Raw genomic sequence first — 23,805 nt, 5'->3', positions numbered from 1 at the left:
ATGTTTACTAGTCTTATTGATATGAAAGTATTCAAATCATTTAGAGCAGTGGTTCTTAATCTGGAGTGCGGGAAGGTATTTCGGGGGTGCGAGAGAAGTTTCTAACTACATAAATTTATTTTGTGGTATATAAAAAATATTAGCATTTTCGATGTCATTTTTTGTTTGAACCCGGTTAGGCTATCCCCTCCTTCTCCGATATTGGCAGTATATCAATAAACTTCTTGATACGAGCACGTGTACGAACGTTCGATTACGAACGATACCTACCAATTTGCCGCGAAACAAATACACACTTAATCAGTCAGTGACTAGCACGAATAGAATAAATTGATAACACAAACGTAGGAATTTTTCTCGCAAATTTTGAATAAGATATTAAATATTATAATTATTAGCATTTCATACGTGATTTCTAATTATTATGTAATTGATAAAAAAAATACAATTATACCTGGATATTTTTTTACTGGAAATGTTACCAAAACTCAGAGACAGATACTGGATCTATTTCCATATATCTTAAATTCAATGGATGACAGCGATTTAAGAAAAGACGATCTTTGTTGTGTATCGGGATATAGTTTAGTTTATTCAGGGTTAAGAACCACATTAGACGATTCCATAGCAAATATGCCGCCCCCAAGCAAGTGCCGCCCGACCCCCTCCCCCGCCTCACATAGCTACGCCACCAGGGCCGGCCCTAGGTTATTTAGCACCCCAGGCAAAAACTAAATTTGCGCCCTCCCCCCCACCCTAATAATACTTATAATAACTCATTACATGAGCGCAAAAATATAATTCAAAGTAAAATAATTTAATATTACATATATTTTACACCATACTCTTCTTTGCGATTGTGAGTATTTAAGAATTTGTAGTTTTATTTTTGTCGCGATTTTTTACGCGTGAAATAAACTAAAGAGTACACAGTAGTGTTTACAAAAAAATATCAGATTATATTCTTTAACAATATTGTTTGATAATTTTAAGTGAATATTGCGCCTTTATTTGGTATCACGGCGCCCCACAAGATCTAGCGCCCCAGGCGATCGCCTGTACTGCCTACCCCTTGGGCCGGCCCTGTACGCCACTGCTTGTAAGGCCCGCTGATGTGTCTGTCATTATGAAACTAATGTTTCATGGTGGGGGGTATGTTGAAACCCGATATATTTTCTTTATTGAACCGGAACGAAAAAAATAACGGTTCGATGCCCTGATAAATACTGCTTTACAAAAGGGAATATTAGCCCACGAACGTCATGCGCGTTCGCGAATGTTAAACGTCAGATACATGTTCGCAAAATTTCATTATTAATACAGCTGTCAGTGACATATGTCATCGATCATGACAGAAAATTACGATTCGGCACTTAGCAAACTATCTGCGGCAAGAAATGAAATAAAGAATTTGAGGTTAGGCATTTTTTCACAGTTATATTATTTTACATTATTCAAAGTGTCACTGTATATATTGAAACATATCTTTTGAATTTCAGACAACAGATTATTTCGCTCAAACATGCTCATAGAAAAGATGTCGAAGAAATCAGGCATCTGTTGGAAGCGTGGACTTGCAGAAACTGTCAAAGTATAGTATACGCTTTATATTGAATGACCAGTTTACTTTATTTTAATTTCTATCACAATCAGATCAATCGTCCGCTTCCACGTCTACTGCATCAGTTGTAGACAATTTAGAAAGCGAACTTCTCAACGGCGATCCTGTACTGAGATACATTGGCCATGTCGAAACAGGTTTTTCGACAAAACGAGGTGTACCGAGGCAACCGGGCATCTTATCACAATCTCAAGGCATCCTGCGCTTGGACAATTCAATATTGACTAACCCTGAGCATGCACTGGAAGGCCTCGAACAGTATTCTCACATGTGGTTCGTTAAATTCCACACAATTTTAATAATTTGATTTCTGCATCTAACAATCCATATTGCAGGGTGGTGTTTTACTTTCATGCCAATCAAAACACTCACGTAAAAGCAAAAGTGGCCCCCCCTCGATTGAACGGTGTGAGAACCGGCGTTTTCGCGACAAGATCGCCTCATAGACCTACCCCCATAGGTTTATCTCTCGTTAAGATAGACGGCGTCGAGGATAACTGCATATTCTTTTCCGGAGTGGATATGATAGACGGGACTCCGGTTTTGGACATCAAGCCTTACATTCCGCAGTACGATATGCCATATCCATCTAATTGCTCGCAAACTAGCTCAGCGGTGACCGTGGACGATGGTTCTTTTAACCCAAGTCGAACGTTACAATGGGAAAGGCTGCCGAGGGAATCAGACGGAAGATCGGAAGACGGAGATTCAATATTACAAGATCAATCCGATACGGATATTGATTTTCAAGGTACAGTATACAAAACTCGTGCCATAAATCCAATATTTTATGCATAAAAATGAATGAGTTTGATACATGAAGTTACTAAAAAGCATCTCACTTAACCGCTTCCCGGGCGATTTTTTTCTTTTTAAATTATAATACATAATCAAATTATTTTTTTCATAAAAAAATATTGAGAACTACTGTCAAGATAAAAAATAAACGATAGTTTAGTTCATAAACTTAACGTAAAATCATTTTGTTAAAAATGTCACTCACATGTGTATACACGCCCGGGATTAGATTTTTTCTCCTAACTATAATATATTATTTTTTCAATACGAGTTATACTTGTATGTGTGCGAGCGCCCGGAAAGCAGTTAATGGGATGTTATATAACCAGTATTTTAATATTACAGATAGACTACTCGTTGGCGAAGCATCACAGTTATCAATAAACGATGTGATCGAGGTTACTGAAACGTCAGAAGCCGATCCTTCGATCCGCATACTGGACGGACGCGATTCCGACGAAGTGTTCGTAAACGATTCGCAGAATATTATATCCAATTCGAGAGACGACAGCTATTTTGATAGATCTCTAAGATCGCCGTTAAGATCTACGTCACAGCGGGAAGCACCAGAAGGCAGCGAAGGAAGCTCTCCTCCGTCACCGGCTCAAAACGCCGGAAACGTGAGAGTTGCAAATTGGATATCCAATCCGAGGGTCGTCAGGCTACATGTTCGATTTTCCGACAGCTCTGTAACCGCGATCGCTAGAATCGCAGGAAATTCTGTAAGATTTAAATGTCTAGTAATAAATTAATCATAGTGATATTATAATTTATTTATTATTATAGGATGCAGCGGCTCGTTTTCAATCTTCTATTGCGTCCGTTCTTTCTGAAGATCCTCGATCGGTATATGTACGCAATCGGCATCCAAATGAGCAGTTCACTTGTATGATCGAAAGGATGATTATAAAATGCGTATTTGACGATACAAATCATCAATGTGTCGTGATCGAAGTTGAAGAATCCGATTCGACAAATATGTAATTGAATATCTGAAATTTGTTATTATTAAACTATAATATAAATATATACGTACTATTAATTTCTGTGATTTATTTTATTTTGTCATATATATTACATAAAAAAATAAGAAAATACTGTTACGTTGATTTGTTAACACATTATGTTGAAATACTGCTTTATAAAAATGTACAAACGATTTGCAGGAAGATATTTTTAAAGATACTGTCAATTATATCATTTTATATTTGTGCTAATTGTTAATTTATGTCTTGAGGTATTATTATTTTTTAACTCATTAAATATAGTATATAAATTATCACGATGTTTCATTAAAAACTAGTTTTTAACAACTTACATACGTATGTATTGACTTTTGCGTATAATTAATTTATTATTAATTATAAATTCTTCCTACAAATTAATAAATAAGAGATCTATTGAGCGACTTAATACATATATCATATTTATACATTTTTAATCCTAGCAAGGCGAAAATTGCCAACAATATCATTCATACGAAAAGGTAACAATAAAGATTATTATTAACAGCTTTCGCCTAATTCACCAACAATACTGTTAAAGTGTTAAATATTCTTACAAATTTTACATAGCGTTGGAAGTCTAGTTGGCTAATTTTTACGTTTACATCACACTTCTAAAATAAATGTAATACATTCAAGTGTTAAAAAAAATATTTTTAATTAGTAGGGATTACTTATTGTTAATATACAATGTCAAATGAAATGTGTTTTAAAACAGTTGTTAGAATGTTTATATTTCGCAACAGAATCCTTTAATGAAGGGAATGCCTGTAGATACAGTTTTTTGATATTCGATATAACTGTGTCCAAAAAAGTTTATTAACGCATACTCTTCGATGTAAATTCGCTCATTGAAAAAAGACCAGATGGAGAATGAAAATCCAATTGCACAAATTGGATTAAGTAGAACAATCTGTAAAAATCATTAGTCATTAGAATGAAATAGTGTATATACGTAAATATGTGTAGAGTTTTAAAGAAATGTTTCATCTCGGAATCAAATATATTTTAAGAATAAGTCATACTAAGTCGAATTCAGAAAAACATATATTTCACTAATGTTTACTCGATTCAGAGATCATTTAAAAAAGCCTTAAAATATTTTAGTGAATTGTAAACTAATCTAATGTATGTAATTGAAAATGCAAAATAATCCTGTAGATTGATTGACAGAAGCCAATATTGACTTATTTATTTTAAATGGTTATGATGTCAATAAAAAACTGTGATGTTTTGATGGATAAAAATTATTTAAATGGGAAGTTTATTTATGTATCTAGAATTGAAATCGGAGTTCATTCCAGTTAGCTATGTACTCCATTATTTAAGATAAAGATGGGAGCAAGAGTGGGAAATAAGATGCTAAAAATTGTTTGTGATTAATAGACAAACTTGAATAAAACAAAAAAAGTTTGATCGGTTTCTAAATATGTATACAAAAAATAGATCAGTCTAAAAACAATTTTGAAAGAGTTTTTAAACACACCTGTGTTCCAATAGCCCAATAGAACCAACCGACGTAACTCGGATGTCTGAACCAAGAATATATACCATGAGTCACTAATGTGTGATCTTTCTGTTTTTTCGTCTGCACCTAAATTATAAAAATAATGTAATAAGAAAAATATTTTGAAATAAAATCATACTCATACTTCATGATTGAAATTTGTTTTCGCCGTAAACATAGCTCCTTTCCTCATCAGTTCGCCGACAAAGCAAATTACCAAGCCGAACATTGAAACAATAATATACTGCTTCATATCTAAAAAAGATAAAATCAGATTTTGATACGTATCGAAAAATGTTTATTGATTTAATAAATAGATAAACAAACCGGGGAAAAAATATTTTTCTAACAACCACTCGATCGTACTGGCGAAAGCTGCTAAGCCGTATTGAGCACTGTGGTTCAATATGAAAGAACTGAGAGATAAACTACTCGGATTTGTGAAGGCAGTTGCGCAAAACTCGCTAAAGTGAAAGAACGCCATCAAACAGACGTACATTCCGTAAGTTTTCCAGTCGTTTAAAAATAATGCTAGATAAAGACCGGTCGCGAATGCGAACCCCAAAAAGGTAGATCTGACCACAACCTAAAATTATGGATATCATTTTTTCAATGGACAAATAAATGATATTTATTAAATAATAATAATTACCCCGTAGAAAAATCCCGATAGAAAGAATCTCATGAATATGTTTATCATGAAAAAATATAGGATCGGACTGCAGAAGTTCGAGTTCCATACTCTCGCTCCAAAGTACACTTCTGTCGCATAGAGAGACGTAAAGAAAACGATGGAGGAAGCGAACGTCGCCAGAGAATAAACTCCCGGGGTGAAACGCGACATTTCATATACAGTATTTTTAACGTCTAGAAAATCTAAAAATTGAAGAAAAAATAAATAATCAAGTATTTAACGAGTAACAAGGAGACAGTATCTTACGTGCGCTATAAAGGAAGTGTAATAATATATTTATGTTACATAGAATACGTTTTTATTTGTTAAATAATAACATTTTAACGATTTGTAGGCGAACCATTATCGCATTTTGACGTTTCATTCTTGGCCCTAAAAAAATTATCATCCATTAACTAATTTGTAAAAATTATCTGTCTAATAGAGAGAGGGTTGACAATATAGTCGCTTAAGAAAATGTATTGAGTGAATAATAATAATAGAATATTATAAATTATTTTTTAAGATACATTTTTTATTTTTCTATTAATTGACCGAAAAATATAATTTGAATCGTGTAAATATTATATTTATTAATAAAAAAGTATTGTAACTCTTTATGTTGTAATAAAACTAATATTTTACACTAGTATAAATATTTATTTGTCACGAGCCTATCTTTATTGTTTTGTATTATTTAAGTAATAATAGCATGTAAGTGTAATGCTTGCAAGGTACGCAGGGGCGTCATTTAGTGTAAATGGGGGCGTTTCCCACCCTTGAATTTAGCCAGAAAAATGCATGTCATTTAATAATGTACTAAAGGTGATCCAACTGCAGTTTCTGAACTTTAAAAAAGACCCACAAATTTAAGGATATCTTCGAATTTTTTTATTAAACAAACTTTTAATGTATTTCATTAATTATAAAAAATAATAGCAGTTGCTCCTTTCGAATACTTTTTTGTACGTTTTGGGTAGTACCTCAGCCACAACGTGGCAGATGTTGGTTTTTAGGTACTTCATTGTTTCGGGTTTGTTGGCGTAGACATGAGCTTAACCGTAAAACCTCACAAAAATTCACCATCGTTAATTCGCATGATCTTAGCTGCCGGTTGATTTCACCAAAAATTGAAACAATACGATCTAGGATCTTTTTATGCAAAACATCCAACGCTGCACATGTTTTTTTACATAAATATCTTCATTTCGTTCTAAAAATAATTATACGCCTATAGAGCTCGCCATTGATTGTGTGTCCGATCTTCGTAGTTTTCAAAAAAGTAGGGCTCAATGACGCCACCTGAGCCTGACCACAATGCGTAACAGTCACTTTTTGGATATGTAATGGTCTCACATAAATCATATGAGGATTTTCTTCGCTCCATATACAGAAATTTTGCTTATTAACATATTCAGAGAGATGGAAATGTGCATGTGTTGAAAAATCAGCATCAATTTCTTGCTGCTCTAATACCCAATCTGCGTAAATTATTCGTTATCCTTGGTTTCTGTGCTTTGGTACTTTTATCTGAATTTTATACGGGTGTATGTGCAAGTTCAAATGCAAAATATGCCAAAGGGAACCATAAGAAAAGACCAAAAGCCGTGAACGCCGACGAATCAACAATCTGGGTCTTCGCACTTACATTTACAGCAGCTGAACGGATGTCACGACGGTGAACAGGCCTTAGTCTATCTCCAAAGCTTCCACTCTCTTGAATTTGTGCACGACGTTGCGAATTTTTCGCTCAGTAGATCGATGAAATTGACCACACTCTTCTCGTAAATTTCGGAATACAGTTTGTATAGAATTGTTAATTCTGTAGAACAATTGAACAATTTTAACGCGCTTAGCTGTGGTTAAGCGATCTATTTTGTAAATGTATTGTTGCAAACTAACACTTTGAAAACACGTGATTATTAACAGCGGTCTGTTTTACAGTACTGCCAATATAGTAAATTCGAATTAGATCTTTCTGTATATATTGATAATTTTCTAAAATAAATTGAGTTCAATTATGCATGTAAAAATACACCATAAATAATCAAATAGGACGTTGGATTAAAAACAATTAATATACACTTAAATTACACCCGTTTTTGTAATTAAAATACATAATATATTTTAAATCTCTAATAAAGTAAGATTTTTTTGTGTGTTACTTTTATTAAGGTGATCAGTATCGGCAATATTCTACTGAAATAAATTTATATACTTGATTAATTTTTGAACAGGTTATATATCATATTAGTAAAAGCATTACAAATCGCCTTTTAAATTGTATCACTTCTCATGAACATGATTTAACAATATATTTTTTATGTTGGTACTGATGAAAAAATTGAGTCAAGCAAAGGTAACATTTTAATTAGAGAAACATTATTTTAATATTTTAAATAAAAAAAAAAAATGTTGATTTTATTTACTTTTTAAATAAAAAATAATGATACATAGTCATACTATTTCTTATTATAAATAATTAAAATGAAAATGGGATTGAATCTTTAAATTTTAGCAGATGTTGAATTTAATAGCTCGAGCTAGAATCAATCAAGCAAACGCACTTTTTTTATTTCCTTTCTTTACATATATTATTATAAACCGTTAATACAGAGCCATACGATTTATAGAATACCAATTTAACATAGAGCGTTTTAACTTTGAAGCGAGCCCGTCTGGCACTGGATAATTAAAATAAATTAATGATTAATTTAATGAATATTTTAATTAGTATAAAATTATCTCTTGAATATTATACAAAATTTACATATAACGAGTAATAACTATTTTATATATTATATATGAATACAAAAATATAACTATAAATAAGATTTATTCCGAATCAGATTCAGGTAATGGAATTCTAATTTGAGGAATGTAAGAACTGCAAGCTGCAATCGATAGTCGATTTGCAAGTAGACAACTCGTCGATTCCAAATTTTTCAGTGATGTCGTAGCCTGTTGTAATCTCAACTAAAACAAAGCATAAATAAATATTATTTCCTCTGACTTTGTATATATATATCAATTCTAATCGTAAGTAGATGACGCAATTTAAAATGCCATGAATCAGCTTGTATGCTGAGAGGGTATAAATAATTCCCCTAAATTTAAGCTTGCAATGTGACTAGAAAATAGTCTTGCAAGAACCAATTAGATATTGAATCGTTTTAACATTTTTGCTTTGACTTATATTGACGTGACTTGGGAGGATTATTCTACTGCATTGATTAAAAAATACCTGCGATTTCAGCAACTGTTGATCTATCATTGATAATTGTATTTGTGTACTATTAACCGTATTTTTTATGAAACTTTGTATGTTTGAATACAGTGACAAGTTACATTCAGCTGTAAAATAAAAAAAATAATTAAATAAACATATAATACAAGATAAAATGACGATATTGAAAAAACCTACTCAATTTTTTATGAAGTAAAGTATCAAAAGATTTTGTAGGCGTTTGGGGAATGTCTTTCACAAAGTGGGTGTTTACAGAGGAAGCCACTGATGGCGTTTGTTCTATATAAATAAATTGATAAATATTTATTTAACAGTATAATGCAATAATAACAATGAACAAATTACAAATACTAATAAATAACAAACTTACTTATCTAATATGATACATACCTTCATCGGACTCTGGAGCTTCTCCACTAATGCTCGCTCCGTGAGGAGAATTCGAACTCTCAGCCTTGACTTTCTCTTGTAACTTGACGTTTTCCTATAAAGTATATAAATAAAATTAACCTACAAAATTATTAAAAAATATATTAATAATTCATTAAAAAATGTATACGAATATATTTTCTTCATCGCTTAAATCTGATTCTACAGCCTCTCCTTTAACAACACTCGCAGCGGCACACATTTTGACAGCTGTCAGTTAACGTCACGGTCTAAGCTAACATGTCTAAATAGTAGAAAAATTGTCCATTGTTTTTATTTAGAATTTTATGTAGATTCTAAATAAAAACAATTAACAATAATAAAGACAATATTTATATAAAAACTTCCACAAATATATAAAAATAAATTAAATTTTTATTCCTCTTTTTTATTATAAACTGTGCTAACACACATATATAGTTGCAAATGAAAGTGATATGAGGTTATTGTATAAATTTGTTCTCATTTTTATAGTTTTATTTAAAGATTATAAATATATGTAAATTAAAATTATTGAATTTTTAATGAAACATGGCGAAGCACAAAAATAATACGCTTAATAAAGTTATTAAACAAAACACGATGGCTGTAAAGTCGTTTTACAATTTACGGACTTCAATTATAAGAATTTTAATAAAAATAAACCTTTTTGCTATTGCATAAAATTTATTAAAATAACAATAAAAACAACGATTTTTAAATTATTAAGAAAGGCAAAAAATATACAAATAACAATATGTATAATATTATATTTTTAAATATCCTATCTATCTTATTTATGTGTGACACAATAAAACAACATTTAATAAATAAGTTGTTCTATAATTTATGACTGACTTCAAAGACCTACAAAACACCACTATAAGTTTTCAAAATAAAATTCGATATAACTAATGTATTTAAGCAGTACGATAGACCGGTGGTATAAATAAGTAACTAATGCCTAAAACACTTGAGTTGGAATCCTATATGGACCCTAAGATTTCTCAATTTCTATCGTATTTAGGTGATTTTTTATTGTTATAAAATTATAATTCCGATCACGCGGATAAATATTCTAATAAATAATTTAATCAAATCAAACTAGACCGTGAATAACGGCATATATATATATATATATATATATATATATATATATATATATATATATATATATATATATATATATATATATATATATATATATTGTAAGCTATTGTAATAATAGTTACAAATTAATTAAATACATATCACCGATTTGCAGGCTTTGATTTCAGTCTGGTATCTCTAGTAGGTTTATATTTAAATACTTTTCCACACTTATCACATTCAAAGACACAAAAATAATTATGAGTTAGCATATGCTGTGCAAGTCTCACTTTTGGTATTAAAGCTTTTTCACATTTGTTACATTTAAAGCCAGAAACATCTCTATGAGTTTGCATATGTCTTACAAGAATGGATTTTATTTTAAATGTTTTTCCACATTTTTGACATTCAAAGTTACGAATACCGTTATGAGATTTCATATGGTACATAAGAATAGATTTAGTTTTAAATGCTTTACTACATGTTTCACATCCAAACTTACAAATATTGCTATGAGTTTGCATGTGTATCGAAAGATGGTATTTACTTTTAAATGTTTTTCCACATTTTTTACATTCAAAGTTACGATTATCGCTATGAGCTACCATGTATTATGAAATACAGCGTTCATATTTGAATATTTTTCCACACTTTTCACATTCAAAATCATGAGCGTCACTATGGGTTCTCATATGTGTTAAAGATATTTTTTTGTTCTGTATGCTTTTCTACATTTTTCACATTGAAAGTTAGGAACATTAATATGAGTATGCATATGTTTTGAAAGATGTTTTTTATTTTTGAATGTTTTTCCACATTTTTCACAATCAAAATCGCGAGCATCGCTATGAGTTTGTATATGTTGTGAAAGATTGTGTTTTAATTTGAATGCTTTTCCACATTTTTCACATTCAAAGTCACGAGCCTCACTATGTATTAACATATGATGTGAAAGGATGTATTTTGATTCGAATCCTTTTCCACATTTTTCGCATTCAAAGTCACGAACATCACTATGAGTTAACATATGTTGTGAAAGTAAAATTTTAAATTTAAACACTTTGCTTCATTTTTCACATTTAAAGTCATAAACATCTGTATGAGTTTCCAAATGGTGTGAAAGATGATGTTTCTTTTTTAATGCTTTTCCACATTTTCCACATTCAAAATTACGAACATTACTATGAATTTGCATATGTTTTTTTATTTATTGTTAAAATTAAATCATGAACTCTCGCAACAAAAATTTAAAATAATAATAAATGACAAATATACATAAACCATAAATTAATTCCAATTAAAGACAGAAATAAAAATATATGTAAAGTATGCAATTTTCAAATAATTGTATTGCTGTTTAGTTTTTGCGACAAAAATTATAAACATGTTGGCAAAAAATATTTTATAAATACATACATTAATATATGTACATATATTTGTATAAAGATACTTATTTATACTGAGGGTGGTTTAGGGGTCTTCAGTAATATTCATTTCTGTTTCTCTGCTATAACTATATTTCTTCAAAAATCTACAAAAAAACGCAGTCAACATTTTCTCAACTTGCTGGTTTTGTGTATCATTTAAAAGAGCACATTAAACTTAATTTTAGTTAGTAGATTATTAAAGAAATAAATTGTGAGTATTTTAGCACGAATCTAAATTTAGATACAATTTTATTTTCAATTTTTTATAAATAAATACTTCTTTGACTGAAATATTTTGCAAAAAGAGATCATACTTTTAATGGGTTTTTTCAATTAAAAATGAAACAATAAAACTCTAAAAATATTTATTAATAAAAGTAGATAAACATTTTTAAGGAATTAATAATACATTAAAATACTTTGTCGAATTAATTACCTTCTAGATTAAAGTAAACCAGATAATAACACTCATGGTATAGTTTTTTTAATGTTGTTGTTTTGAACAACATTTCCAGAGAAATTTTCGAGGCAAGAAAACAAACGTCAGCGCATTATTATATTCTTCGTATGGTTTCATACATGTGTAAGTAAATTCACTATATTGGTTAACATTCCGAAAGGTAATAACTTTTGAAATGGATCATTCACTCAGTGAAACCAAATTATATCCCCATACTTTAATCTTCGTTTTTTACATCAACATCTTTCGCTACAGTCACCACTTTTGATGTTTTTTTATCGATTGATTTAATTTTATCTATGGCTTTTAAATGCCTAGAAACGGTCGAATGATGAACGCCGAGTTTTTGACTTATTTTTCTCAACGTAAGATGCGGGTCGGACTCGATCAAAGCCATCAACTCTTCTCGATCGACGATAGCCTCCGGTTTACCACGCGGTTCGTTTTCGAAACTTAGCACGCCGGATTTGAATTTTGAATACCAACGCTGGGTAGTTCGTTCGTTGATTGTTTCTTCTCCGAACGCTTGGTTGATATTTCGCATAGCTACCGAGGCTTTATGGCCCAGTTTGTATTCGTAATAAATGATGACGCGAATATCTCTCGAGTTCATAATGAACTCGAAACACGTCGAAAACAGAAAACAAATAATTTTGACACGGCGTACATCTATTCACATGTTTACGTTCGATCTGTCAAATTTGACGTTTGTTCGTATTGGCCAACCTGCTAGGGATGCGATAGAGAACCCTTAACTTGCGAGACAGCTGAAAAGGAAAATAAAAGTAAACATTTTAAAAAGGCCACAAATTATATGGTCAGAATATATATCAACTTTGGGTCAGAACAAAAACCAAATCAGTTAAAATAAAAATAGCATACAATAAAAATAAAAATATAGGATGATCAGAATTAAAATAATTAAAGGTCATAATTATATTATTCAAAGTCAGAATAAATATCAAATGATTAGAATAAAAATAGTATACAGTCAGACTAGAAATCCAGGACAATCAGAATTAAAATAAAGGACGATCATATGAATAAAAAAAAATATTTTAGCATTAAAAAATATAAATGGGCAATAACTTATTTACTTTATAAATATCTTATAACATATCTCGTTTGCATAAAAACTGTTAGGCAGAAATTTAACACCGCATTAATAATTCTCAACGAATCTATTTAATTGTATGTAGGACGCGAAGGTATTCAGAAGTATGAAAGCAGCGGGAATAACGACAGATCGGCGGCGGAGAGCACGCCTGGCTTGTTGTGTTTTGACATTTGACAATGTTACGAGCCCAACAAATCAATTTGCCCTAAAAATACCTTGATAATGCCCATGTATATTATGCTGGCCATCTGTTAATATAAAAATGACCCTGAATTTAAAATACAGATCATAAAATATAAATATAAATATACCAATAAATTATTTATATATAACGCATATAATTTTTTTCCTTGGAATTCTCCTATTTTCGGCCATGCGCGACCATCTACGTATTCAGACCAAACATCGGTGAAGAGACATTTTGACACATGCTGTCAACTTGCTGATTTACTATGGCATTTATTAAAACTGGTATAAAACAATCAATTTTTTTATCGTATTAACAATTGCAATCATTTAATTTACGTTAAATATATCATAAACGAAACCTATTGTATTTTCTTCAATGACAAAGATTGCACACTGGTAACTTGTTTACTATTTTTTGTAGAAGCTGATATAGGAAACAATGAAAAAACATTTGCTTCCATTGACACGGTTCAATGTAAAGACGAGGTAAGGAAACGTAATATTAAGTAATCTTATAAACGTATGTGATTTTAAAATTGTAGTGTTTTTTTTTCAAGTCAAAAAATGTAAAATGCGAATTCGTGAGCAGTGAAGATACTTTCATATCCAACGAGGACGACATGTTCGAAATAGGTTCGACATACTTAACATTTATCTTTTTCACGACGGTAATCTTATTCAGAAAATATGAGTGTATTATGCTGCCACCTAGTATTAATTAATGGTTCTATTAGGCTTAAAAAATATCAGACGCTATTTATTTTTCCTAGAATGAGCATCAAAGTGTTTTGTTTGTATCCATATAGATCAGGTTTTTCCATAAGTCTTTGCAATTTTTAAGGTGCGGGTTAAATGAGTCAATAAATAAAACGTTTAATATTTTCATTAAATTATATATTCTCTATCTTTCTTACAATTATTCTCCTTATGTTAACAATCCATGTTAAGGATCCATTTTTTATCTCCAGTAACAATACCACTCAAAAATAAATCCTTATGTTCTAGAATCATTAATGATTGGCATATTGAGATACGCTATGCGATTTTCCTCAGATAATTTATGAAATATCCATATTCTGCTAATTGACAACTTTCCTAATTTTTTTAATGTCTGAACCGATGTGGGCGACACGTTGAGCTTTTGTGCTAGCTTCTGTACCGTTAATCTCGAACCTGCTTTGATGGCAGCCCTAATATCCTCACTAACAATCCCTTAGGGCTACCCGCCCTAATGTAGATATTAAATATCAAAATTCCCTTCTAAATCCCTGCCCATTGCTTATAGATGTTTTTAAATGCTATTGTCACATTATGATCGACTTGAAACTCATAAAGCATAATATAACTTCACTGAGATTATTTTATTTCCACCGCAATTGTTGAAACAAAAAATATCCCATTACTAAAGAGCATCATTGATACGACTACTGTTATTAAACACCGAAATAATTTTAAAATTGTAGTTAATTTACAAAAAGTTACACATTTTTGTAAATGTAAGGCTACTGAACAATATGATACAAATCGTAAAATTTTATCTTAGATTTAACATGACAAAACCTACACAAAGAAAATAAGTGATTTAATTTTAACAAATGTAGCAATACAAATTACTTTTCTTGTATTATAAGTTTTTTAAATATTGCGTTACGTTAAATCTTCGCAAAACGCAGATGTCAGGCAATAAACTACGAAAAATCAACCTGTCGATTAAATGTTAATATTATTGTATACTGTTTCTTTTACATATTTTAATTTTTAAACTACTATATGATTTTAGAAATTCACGATGTCAAAGATGTACTTGACACGGATACTATCAGTGTGGATGTTTTATCTCACCATAATTACTTTACCAAAGTAATAGTTGAATAAATTTCTATGATTTTTTATTGATATTTACCACTTATCTAATGAATACAATTTTAATTTTAGATACCAGAAAGAGAAAAACATGCCAGAGATCAACGATTGCACTGCGATTCTTATAAAAATGAGTGCGTTCAATGTGGAAAAACATTTAAATTTAAATACATATTATTAAGGCATATGCGAATTCATAGCGATGTTTGTGACATTGAATGTAAAAAATGTGAGAAAGTATTCAAATGTCAACACTATCTTTCACGACATATGCAAACTCATAGTGAAGTTTGTCTGTTTGAATGTGACGTGTGTGGAAAATCTTTCAAATTTAAAAACAGGCTTTCATGGCATATGAAAACTCACAGTAATGTTTGCAACTTTAAATGCGATATATGTGGAAAAGCTTTTAAATTTAAAAATAGACTTTCACGACATGTGAAAGCTCATAGTGATGTTTGTGACTTTAAATGCAATATATGTGGGACAGATTTCAAATTCAATAACCAGCTTTCAAGGCATATGATTACTCACAGTGATGTCTGCGACTTTAAATGCGATATATGTGGAAAAGAATTCAAATATAAAATCTCACTTATAGGACATATCCAAACTCATAGCAATACTAGTGACTTTAAATGTGATGTATGTAATAAATCATTCAAATATGAGATCTCACTTACAGGTCATATGAAGACTCATAGCGACGTTTGTGACTTTGAATGCGACAAATGTGGAAAAGAATTTAAACGTCATCACAATTTTTTAAAACATATGCAAACTCACAGTGATGTTTGTGACTTTGATTGTGCCAAATGTGGAAAAGCATTTAAGTATAAAAACAAACTTTTAGAGCATATGCAATCTCATAGCAATGTTCTTGACTTTAAATGTAAAAAATGTAGAAAAGTATTCAAATATAAAAACTCACTTTCAAAACATATGCAAACACATAGCGACGTTTGTTAATATAAATGAGATAAATGTTGAAAAACACTCAAAACTAAACATCATCATATTTCATGACATTAAAACTCATGTATATAATGAACTGTTATATAAAAGCGTATACATATGAGCTAATGCCATTTCTTATGTAATTGAATAAACAATTTATTAAGAAAAGTATAATTTATTTTCCTGGTACACAATGATAATCGAAATATTTGTAATTGGATGTTGGAAATCATTCTTGCTACATATATCTTATTTTACCAATGTCAGAAGTAAGGAAGTAGTGGTCTTTTTGAATCTTTGCTGTAGGTACTATCAAAGGAAGACATTAAAAATAAAAAAGCCACATTAAAAAAAAAAATATTGAGGAGTATAAATTGCAGCGGGAGCTAAAAAATCATTTCAGAAATTTTAAAATTTTGTTTAAAGGTGATCTCGGATATTTTTTGTTTGCGGACAAATTGAAAAAAGAGCTAAAACAAATTTAGTTTGAAAAAAAATTGTTCAAAAGCCACCTCTGTAATTTTTTTGAGGAGAAATTCCTACGTGCATCTTGGAACTATTTGTTCAAGAGGAACAAAACAGAACAATCCTCAAAAAAGGACGTCTGCATTATCATTTCGAAAGTTTTTAGAGACTTGACATTTCTGTGGAAACATAAGTAAACATCTATAAATATTATTATCGCAAAAAAGTTTTATTTACTATTATTCTATATAAGTGAAAAATTTATTATATTTATTAAATAGGAATATTTAACACACAGAAAAAATCAACGAAAAACATGAAGTTAAAATTTATAATAACTATATAGACCCGACGATTTTTGAATAATTTCCAGATAAAATCAACAAAGAAAACACATTTATTAAAGTTTTAGTATCCATTGAAACATACAAAAGATGGTGCCACTTTAGCGTGCGGTCTACTTTGTAATATGCTGAACGCTTTAAATCCATAGAATCAAACCCAACTTAACCTAATGAAAACTATTGTTTTTAAATCTTCGTTAGATCAAGTTAGGTGTGGTAAATTCGTTTAGATTAGGTTTGGGTTTGAACAGCAAATGGACGTTTCGCGATTGTTAAATTGAGTTTCATATACATGTTATAGCAGCGTAAAGGTCGTAAGTATTCGATTCGGTAATATATCTTCCGTTGTGTCGGTAGGTGCTTCTTCAAAAAATTAAAGATTAAGACAAATTACTAGACCGCTTATGTAAAAGTAGACAGCGCGCTAAAGGGGCACCCAAAATATATCTCAGAAATACAAAATACATTTTTATGCACATACAACACCTATTTATTAAAATAATAATTTATATACTAGAAATTGTAAGTCATATATAATAAACTGTTGTTAACAAAAAAATTAAAATCGACCGAAAACTGGGCAAGAATATACAATAATATTTATTTTAACACTAGTGACCGGCAGATTTACTAGTTAGACGCCAAATACTGGTATTTTACGCAAGCATGCGCTAACTAATTTTTTTCGTTTAATACCGTTTTATTCGTTTAATATATCAATATCAGAAAATGAATTGATTCTAGATATGAGGTGTGCGGAAATAATAATTAACCCTTTTACTGCTAGGGGAGAAAAGTAACATTCAATCTTTTCTTTCAATAAAATTATATGTTTCGTTATAGCGGAAATAATTTCCTCAGCAGTGTCATTTAGCGAAGGGAGCACCAGCCGTTTTATATATGGTTTTGGTTTGGTTTTATTATAGCACACAGCACGGCCGACACAGACGCCGCTGCAGAGCCGCTTGCTGCCACCCCGCCGGAGCTTCCCTGGATCTGGACTCGAGCTGGCGGACCACGTACCACATAAGACACGATTTTGTTACTTTTGTGCCGCCAACATTTAATTATCAGCAGTGCCAAGGCTCCCATTCTCTCTCCCTAGTTGAATATCGCAATTGTAAATCGCTAGGGCGGGAGCCGTGTGGGAGCCTAGATTTGTTATGGCCAAAACTTGGAGGCACATTTAAATCAGGGGTCCATAAAATGGTCGATATGGCTTATATGAGGTCGATTGGAATCGAAGGTAAAACAATATTTAAAAATAACTTTTATAACAACTATACAATATACTTTATATGAAATATAATGATAATAAAAATAATAAGTTCATTTTTGTGCTTTTTAATATTTTAAATAAAAATAAACACTGTGTATTTAAATCTCTTTATTTTTGTCCATGCTCGACATATATTATTATTTAGGCTAAACATTGGCTATAAACAATTTTGACGTTTAATGACAAGTTGACACAGTTCAAATGGCGTTTATTAAAACTGGTATAATACAATTTATTATATTTTTCTTTTTGCGATTGTTAACAATTGCAATGAAAGTGTTTGCTTTACTTTATTATCAATATATGTACATCATCAGATAAAAACGAAAAACATTGTATTTTCTTCTATGCCTTAAATTTCCACAGTACTAAATAGTTTACCATATAAATAGATGTTGCATTTAAGTATTCAATTTCATATTTATAGAAGCTGATATAGAAAATGACGAAGAAACAGTTGCTTCCGTCAATGCGATTCAGTATAAAGCCAAGGTAATAAAACGTGTAGTGCTTAAAAAGAAGTGCCGGAGCCCTGAACATGCATCCCCCCTTAATTTTTTTCGAGTAATTTCTTAAATTAGCCAATATTTATACTTCAAAACGTATTAATTTTTTTAAATGTTGTTTTGAGAATAAAAATTTGTGTGTATTAGACAATATAAGGTTTTTTAAACACTTCAAAGTGTATTATTGAATTTTCCTAATGCAAAATGTGCTTTTTATTATATAAATAAAATATATTTTGAAAAGTATTGCAACGTTCAAATTTATGATTTTTATTATATAATATATATGTCGCGGTCAATGAAACAGGTGCGGTGTTAGATTAAATTCTCTTGAAATTATAAATAATTTATCTCCATGTTATAGTTGATCTAAAATATTTATTTTTCTTTGGTTATTAACATTCGTATTAACAAGGTTAATACCACTTGGTAAGTGTTATTAACCTTGCTAATACATGTAATATTAAATAGTTATTTTATTTTAAAGTCGGAACATGTGAAATGCGAATACGATAGCAGTGAAGATATATCCATACACAATGTAGATGACATGTTTGAAATAGGTTAGATACGCTAAATAATACAGCATACTTTTACCATTTATTATTGATTATTATATGATTTCAGAAATGCACGATGTTAAAGATATACTTAAGTCAAATACTATAGGTGTAAACATATTATCTCAACAGATTTACAACAGTCCTAAGGTAAAAGTCGATTTATTTTTTATTCCGTTTTATCTGATATTTATCTAACGAATAAAATTAAAATTTTAGAAACTTGAGAGAGAGAAAAATACCAGTGCTCAATATGTGCATGAAGATACCTACTCAAATGAGTGTGGTAGATGCGGAAAAGCTTTTAAATCTCCACAGTATCTTTCAAAACATATGCGTACTCATAGCGATGTTCGTGACTTTAAATGTACAAAATGTGAAAAAACATTCAAAACTCAACAGTATCTTTCAAAACATATGCGAACTCATAGCAATGTTCGTGACTATAAATGTGAAAAATGTGAAAAGGCATTCAAATACAAAATCTCAGTTATAAGACATATGACAAATCATTGCAATGTAATTAAAACTAAAAGCAAACTTTCATACCGTATGAAATCCCATCGTACTTTTGGATGTGATAAATGTGGAAAAGAATTTAAATACAAAAACAGACTATCAGTTCATATGAAATGTCATAGCGATATTTTTGACTTCAAATGTGAAAAATGTGGAAAAGCTTTTAAATATAAAACTTCACTCTCATATCATAGGCTAACTCATAGCAATGATCGTAACTTTGAGTGTGATAAATGTGAAAAAACATTTGTAACTAAATACAGTCTTTCAATACATATGCAAATTCATAGCGAAGTTTCTCACTTTGAATGTGAAAAATGTGGAAAAGTATTCAAGTGTCCATTCTATCTTTCACGTCATATGCGATCACATAGCAGTGTTCGTGATTTTGAATGTGATAAATGTGGAAAAGCATTTCTGACTAAATACAGTCTTACAATACATATGCAAATTCATAGAGATGTTTGCCACTTTAAATGTGAAAAATGTGGAAAATCATTCAAATGTCAATATTATCTTTCACGTCATATGCGAACTCATAGTGATGTTCGTGATTTTGATTGCAAAAAATGTGAAAAAGCGTTTAAACGACATTACAATCTTTCACAACATATGCAAACTCATAACGATATTCGTGATTTTGAATGTGAAAAATGTGGGAAAGCATTCAAAAGTCAAAACTATCTGTTACAACATATGCGAACTCATATCGACGTTTGTGACTTTAAATGTGAAGAATGTGGAAAAGCATTCAAATGTCAAGAGTATCTTTCACAACATACGCGAACTCATGGCGATGTTTGTGACTTTGAATGTGAAGAATGTGGAAAGACATTCAAATATAAAATCTCGCTATTAAAACACATGGAAATTCATAGCAGTGCATTTGAAACTAAGAGCCAACATTCATTCAATATGAAATCGCATAGTGCTTTTGAATGTGATACATGTGGAAAAGTATTCAAAACAATATACATTCTTTCACGACATATACATACTCATAGCAATATTCTTCATACTAAAAAACAACCTTTAAACAATTTAAAATCTCGTTGTGCTTTTGTATGTGATTATTGTGGAAAAGCATTTAAATATAAAAACAGAATTTTAGATCATATGAAATCTCATAGCGATGTTTGTGGTTTTGAATGTGAAAAATGTGAAAAAGCGTACAAATATAGAACCTCACTTTCAAAACATATGAAATCTCATAGAGATGATCATAATTATGAATGTGAATAATAGAGTAAAACATTAAAACGTCAATAGTATATTACACAACATATATTAATTAACTTATAGTGTTGTTCGCGACTTTGAATGTGAAAATATTTTATATACATAATCAAATTCAAGGCATATGGAAAATCATAGCGATGTCCTTTAACTCAAAATCAACTTTCATCTTATCTGTGCTGACGTATGAATTGGAAACATAAACTCAGAACATTGCAGACTGTCAAAGGCTGCAGGCGATTAAGCGGAAAATATATGGCTTAATCTATGAGAATAGCATATAATCATGAACTATATGAAGGATACGAAGTCATCAAGTTCATTAAAGTCCAATATCTCAGATACGCTGAACATCTTTCTCGCATGAATGACGCAGTCTCAATTAAACGGCCGACATTGAAGAAGCCGGATAATAAAGGAAGACTAAAACTGAGATCCTCATTGATCTAAGGACACTGGGTATGAGGACTGGCAAGAGACCGAGACGCCTTGAAAACAATCACTGCTGCATCTATGGCCATACACAGGGCTATAAAATGAAATCTTTTCACCAAAAAGCGAAAAACTTTTATGAAAATTAAGATGAAGTGTAAATATTTTAAAATGTTTTATACTCTAATGTTTATAAATTTACAATTGCTGAAAAAAATAATATAAATAAATTATTTTATAACTGTTCTTTCTGTTTGTTTTTTAAACCTTACAACACTGTCTGTATAAATTGTTAAACTTCTACTAAAATTTGGTTAACTATAAAATTTTTCCAATTTTTAATACCCATTTACTAAAGAAATATTTAAATTACTAGATTGTTTTTATTTTTCCATACTTTATTCTCAAAAAAAAACTCTAAACACGTAAACGTGTTTTGATTTAATTTCTCGAGCCTCCTCTGGTGAAATGCCACACCACAGAACTTGCACATATACAATTTCTTACAAACATTTTTTTGTGGTGCACACCTTCGGCACTGCAATATATAGGTTGATCAAATTCGAGTTTCCCATATTGGCACCACTGTAAATTAGACAGCTGTCAATAATCACGTGTGTTCAAAGTGCAACAACATATTTACAGCAACAACATAAATAACAACTCTGTGCATCGAAATTTATGGGAAAATTATAATCAATTCCATCGTTCTGTTGAAAGAATAATTTGCTAAGTAGTGAAACAAATTAAAGAGACTGGAAACGTTGGAGATAAGGTAAAGCCTATGGCATCATCGTGTCGCCCTTCAAACGAGAATATTGCTGCTGAAAGTGAAAGTGTGGCGGAAGACCCGGTATTGTCAATCGAATCGTTCGCAGCTTTTGGGCTTTTCTTATGGATCCCTTTGGCGCATTTTGCATCTTGACTCGCACCTACACCCGTATGAAATTCAGATAACACAATAAATAAATCCCGGAGACCACGGACAGTGAATAATTTACGCAGATTGAGTGTTAGAGCAGCAGGAACATATGTTTTTTCAAAAAATATTTATCTTTGATGAGGCACTTCACCACTCTGGATATGTTAATAAGAAAATTTCCGCATATGGGGCAAGAAAAGTTCTCGTGCGATTTACGAAAGACCATTGCCAGAGACGACATTAAGCGGGGCGCAGGTGAGGACATTGCCCTTCCTTGAATTGGACCAGAAAATGCATATCATTTAATGAAATACTATGAATCTTAATAAAATCGAAATACTAAAAAAACATTAACTGACTGGCCAAATTAAACCCCCCTCTCTATCATAGAAAAAGCTAAAACTTTCGTCATCGACCCTGACCATTACATGACCAAAAAGTAATTGTTTGGTGCGCATTGTGGTCAGACGGCGTCATTGCGTCTTACTTTTTTCAAAACAATGAAAGTCGGGCTGTAACAATCAATGGTGAGGTTTTTTTTAAGCTTGGAAAATAAAGTTGGAACACCTTTACTTTGTAGATAAAACTCATAAATGATATTTGAGAATGAATAAGCTAGCAACTTTAACGCGCCTATGATGTAGCGTTTTGTCGAAGAATTTTGCAAGAGAGAGATGGGTGAGTATATCGGACAGTGAGTATATCCCCTTTCTCTCGCATATATACGCTTGTACGTTTGCAAGCAAGATGTATAAGTGCATGTGACAAAGCGGGAAAGCTAGAGCAAGGCGTCTCACGCGCTGACTCGCTCCCGCTTTTTATAACCACGTAACCAACTCAAAAATTCAATAAAAAATTACTACAGTGGCTCAATCTGTGGCTAATTGCCACCCATCGCCAAAATAGCTATGCCCGAAAGATATAATGATTCCAAAGAATCGGATTTCAAATTTGAATGTATAAAATTTCTCTCGAATAACGAAGTTGTGATTGAAATGTTCGAATCATGTTTCGTATTTTGCTTGTCACAGAGCTGTGCGTCAAATGTCTAAAGTAATAAAATGTTCCGATTGCTAGGCATTTAGAATTTTTTTAATTCATTATTTTTGTATTTTATATGTTTATAAATGTGTGTTTTATTTTAAGTTATTATGTTTTATTGCGAACGTTTGAGTTTGTGCT

General features: G+C 30.9%; 5 protein-coding genes and 1 pseudogene across 8 annotated transcripts; 3 read left to right on the top strand and 3 right to left on the bottom strand.

Annotated features, from left to right (window-relative positions):
- The first annotated feature begins 1,267 nt into the window (after positions 1 to 1,267).
- On the top strand, positions 1,268 to 3,696 carry LOC148238498 (tRNA (adenine(37)-N6)-methyltransferase). Its single transcript, XM_088204254.1, has 6 exons — positions 1,268 to 1,416; positions 1,500 to 1,591; positions 1,654 to 1,894; positions 1,957 to 2,372; positions 2,765 to 3,141; positions 3,206 to 3,696. Exons 1-6 carry the CDS (start codon positions 1,337 to 1,339, stop codon positions 3,401 to 3,403), a joined length of 1,404 nt encoding a protein of 467 aa, XP_088060380.1. The 5' UTR covers positions 1,268 to 1,336; the 3' UTR covers positions 3,404 to 3,696.
- Icmt (isoprenylcysteine carboxylmethyltransferase ste14) lies at positions 3,458 to 6,017 on the bottom strand. 2 transcript variants are annotated; one of them, XM_088204372.1, is made up of 6 exons: positions 5,871 to 6,017; positions 5,583 to 5,806; positions 5,258 to 5,516; positions 5,076 to 5,185; positions 4,910 to 5,017; positions 3,458 to 4,336 (listed from the first exon to the last, which is right to left on the bottom strand). In XM_088204372.1, the coding sequence occupies exons 2-6, from the start codon at positions 5,772 to 5,774 to the stop codon at positions 4,154 to 4,156; spliced, it is 852 nt and encodes a 283-aa protein (XP_088060498.1). In that variant the 5' UTR covers positions 5,775 to 5,806; positions 5,871 to 6,017; the 3' UTR covers positions 3,458 to 4,153. The 2 variants fall into 2 exon arrangements, with proteins under 2 accessions (XP_088060498.1, XP_088060584.1); XM_088204458.1 differs by having other exon boundaries at positions 5,583 to 5,797.
- Positions 6,018 to 8,312: 2,295 nt separating this feature from the next.
- Blos3 (Biogenesis of lysosome-related organelles complex 1, subunit 3) lies at positions 8,313 to 9,529 on the bottom strand. The gene is made up of 5 exons (XM_088204121.1): positions 9,410 to 9,529; positions 9,241 to 9,334; positions 9,028 to 9,129; positions 8,848 to 8,957; positions 8,313 to 8,579 (listed from the first exon to the last, which is right to left on the bottom strand). Exons 1-5 carry the CDS (start codon positions 9,479 to 9,481, stop codon positions 8,439 to 8,441), a joined length of 519 nt encoding a protein of 172 aa, XP_088060247.1. The 5' UTR covers positions 9,482 to 9,529; the 3' UTR covers positions 8,313 to 8,438.
- Positions 9,530 to 12,451: 2,922 nt separating this feature from the next.
- LOC148238495 (histone-lysine N-methyltransferase SETMAR pseudogene) lies at positions 12,452 to 12,847 on the bottom strand (annotated as a pseudogene).
- Positions 12,848 to 13,665: 818 nt separating this feature from the next.
- Positions 13,666 to 16,528, top strand: LOC148238494 (uncharacterized). 2 transcript variants are annotated; one of them, XM_088203929.1, is made up of 5 exons: positions 13,666 to 13,822; positions 13,962 to 14,026; positions 14,098 to 14,173; positions 15,321 to 15,400; positions 15,476 to 16,528. In XM_088203929.1, exons 1-5 carry the CDS (start codon positions 13,804 to 13,806, stop codon positions 16,370 to 16,372), a joined length of 1,137 nt encoding a protein of 378 aa, XP_088060055.1. In that variant the 5' UTR covers positions 13,666 to 13,803; the 3' UTR covers positions 16,373 to 16,528. The 2 variants fall into 2 exon arrangements, with proteins under 2 accessions (XP_088060055.1, XP_088060133.1); XM_088204007.1 differs by lacking the exon at positions 14,098 to 14,173.
- A 2,053-nt stretch (positions 16,529 to 18,581) lies between these two features.
- LOC148238493 (uncharacterized) lies at positions 18,582 to 21,947 on the top strand. Of its 2 annotated transcripts, XM_088203746.1 has the most exons (5): positions 18,582 to 18,668; positions 18,876 to 18,940; positions 19,442 to 19,517; positions 19,582 to 19,664; positions 19,734 to 21,947. In XM_088203746.1, the coding sequence occupies exons 1-5, from the start codon at positions 18,650 to 18,652 to the stop codon at positions 21,273 to 21,275; spliced, it is 1,785 nt and encodes a 594-aa protein (XP_088059872.1). In that variant the 5' UTR covers positions 18,582 to 18,649; the 3' UTR covers positions 21,276 to 21,947. The 2 variants fall into 2 exon arrangements, with proteins under 2 accessions (XP_088059872.1, XP_088059947.1); XM_088203821.1 differs by lacking the exon at positions 19,442 to 19,517 and having other exon boundaries at positions 18,631 to 18,668.
- The last annotated feature ends 1,858 nt before the right edge of the window (positions 21,948 to 23,805 follow it).

This window comes from Plectrocnemia conspersa, unplaced genomic scaffold (genome assembly GCF_051122295.1).
Source record: "Plectrocnemia conspersa isolate PC_06_02 unplaced genomic scaffold, ASM5112229v1 ptg000001l, whole genome shotgun sequence".
Classification (NCBI taxonomy): Eukaryota; Metazoa; Arthropoda; class Insecta; order Trichoptera; family Polycentropodidae; genus Plectrocnemia; species Plectrocnemia conspersa.
Note: the sequence above shows the minus strand (reverse complement) of the source record. Positions and strands in the feature narration are given on the sequence as shown.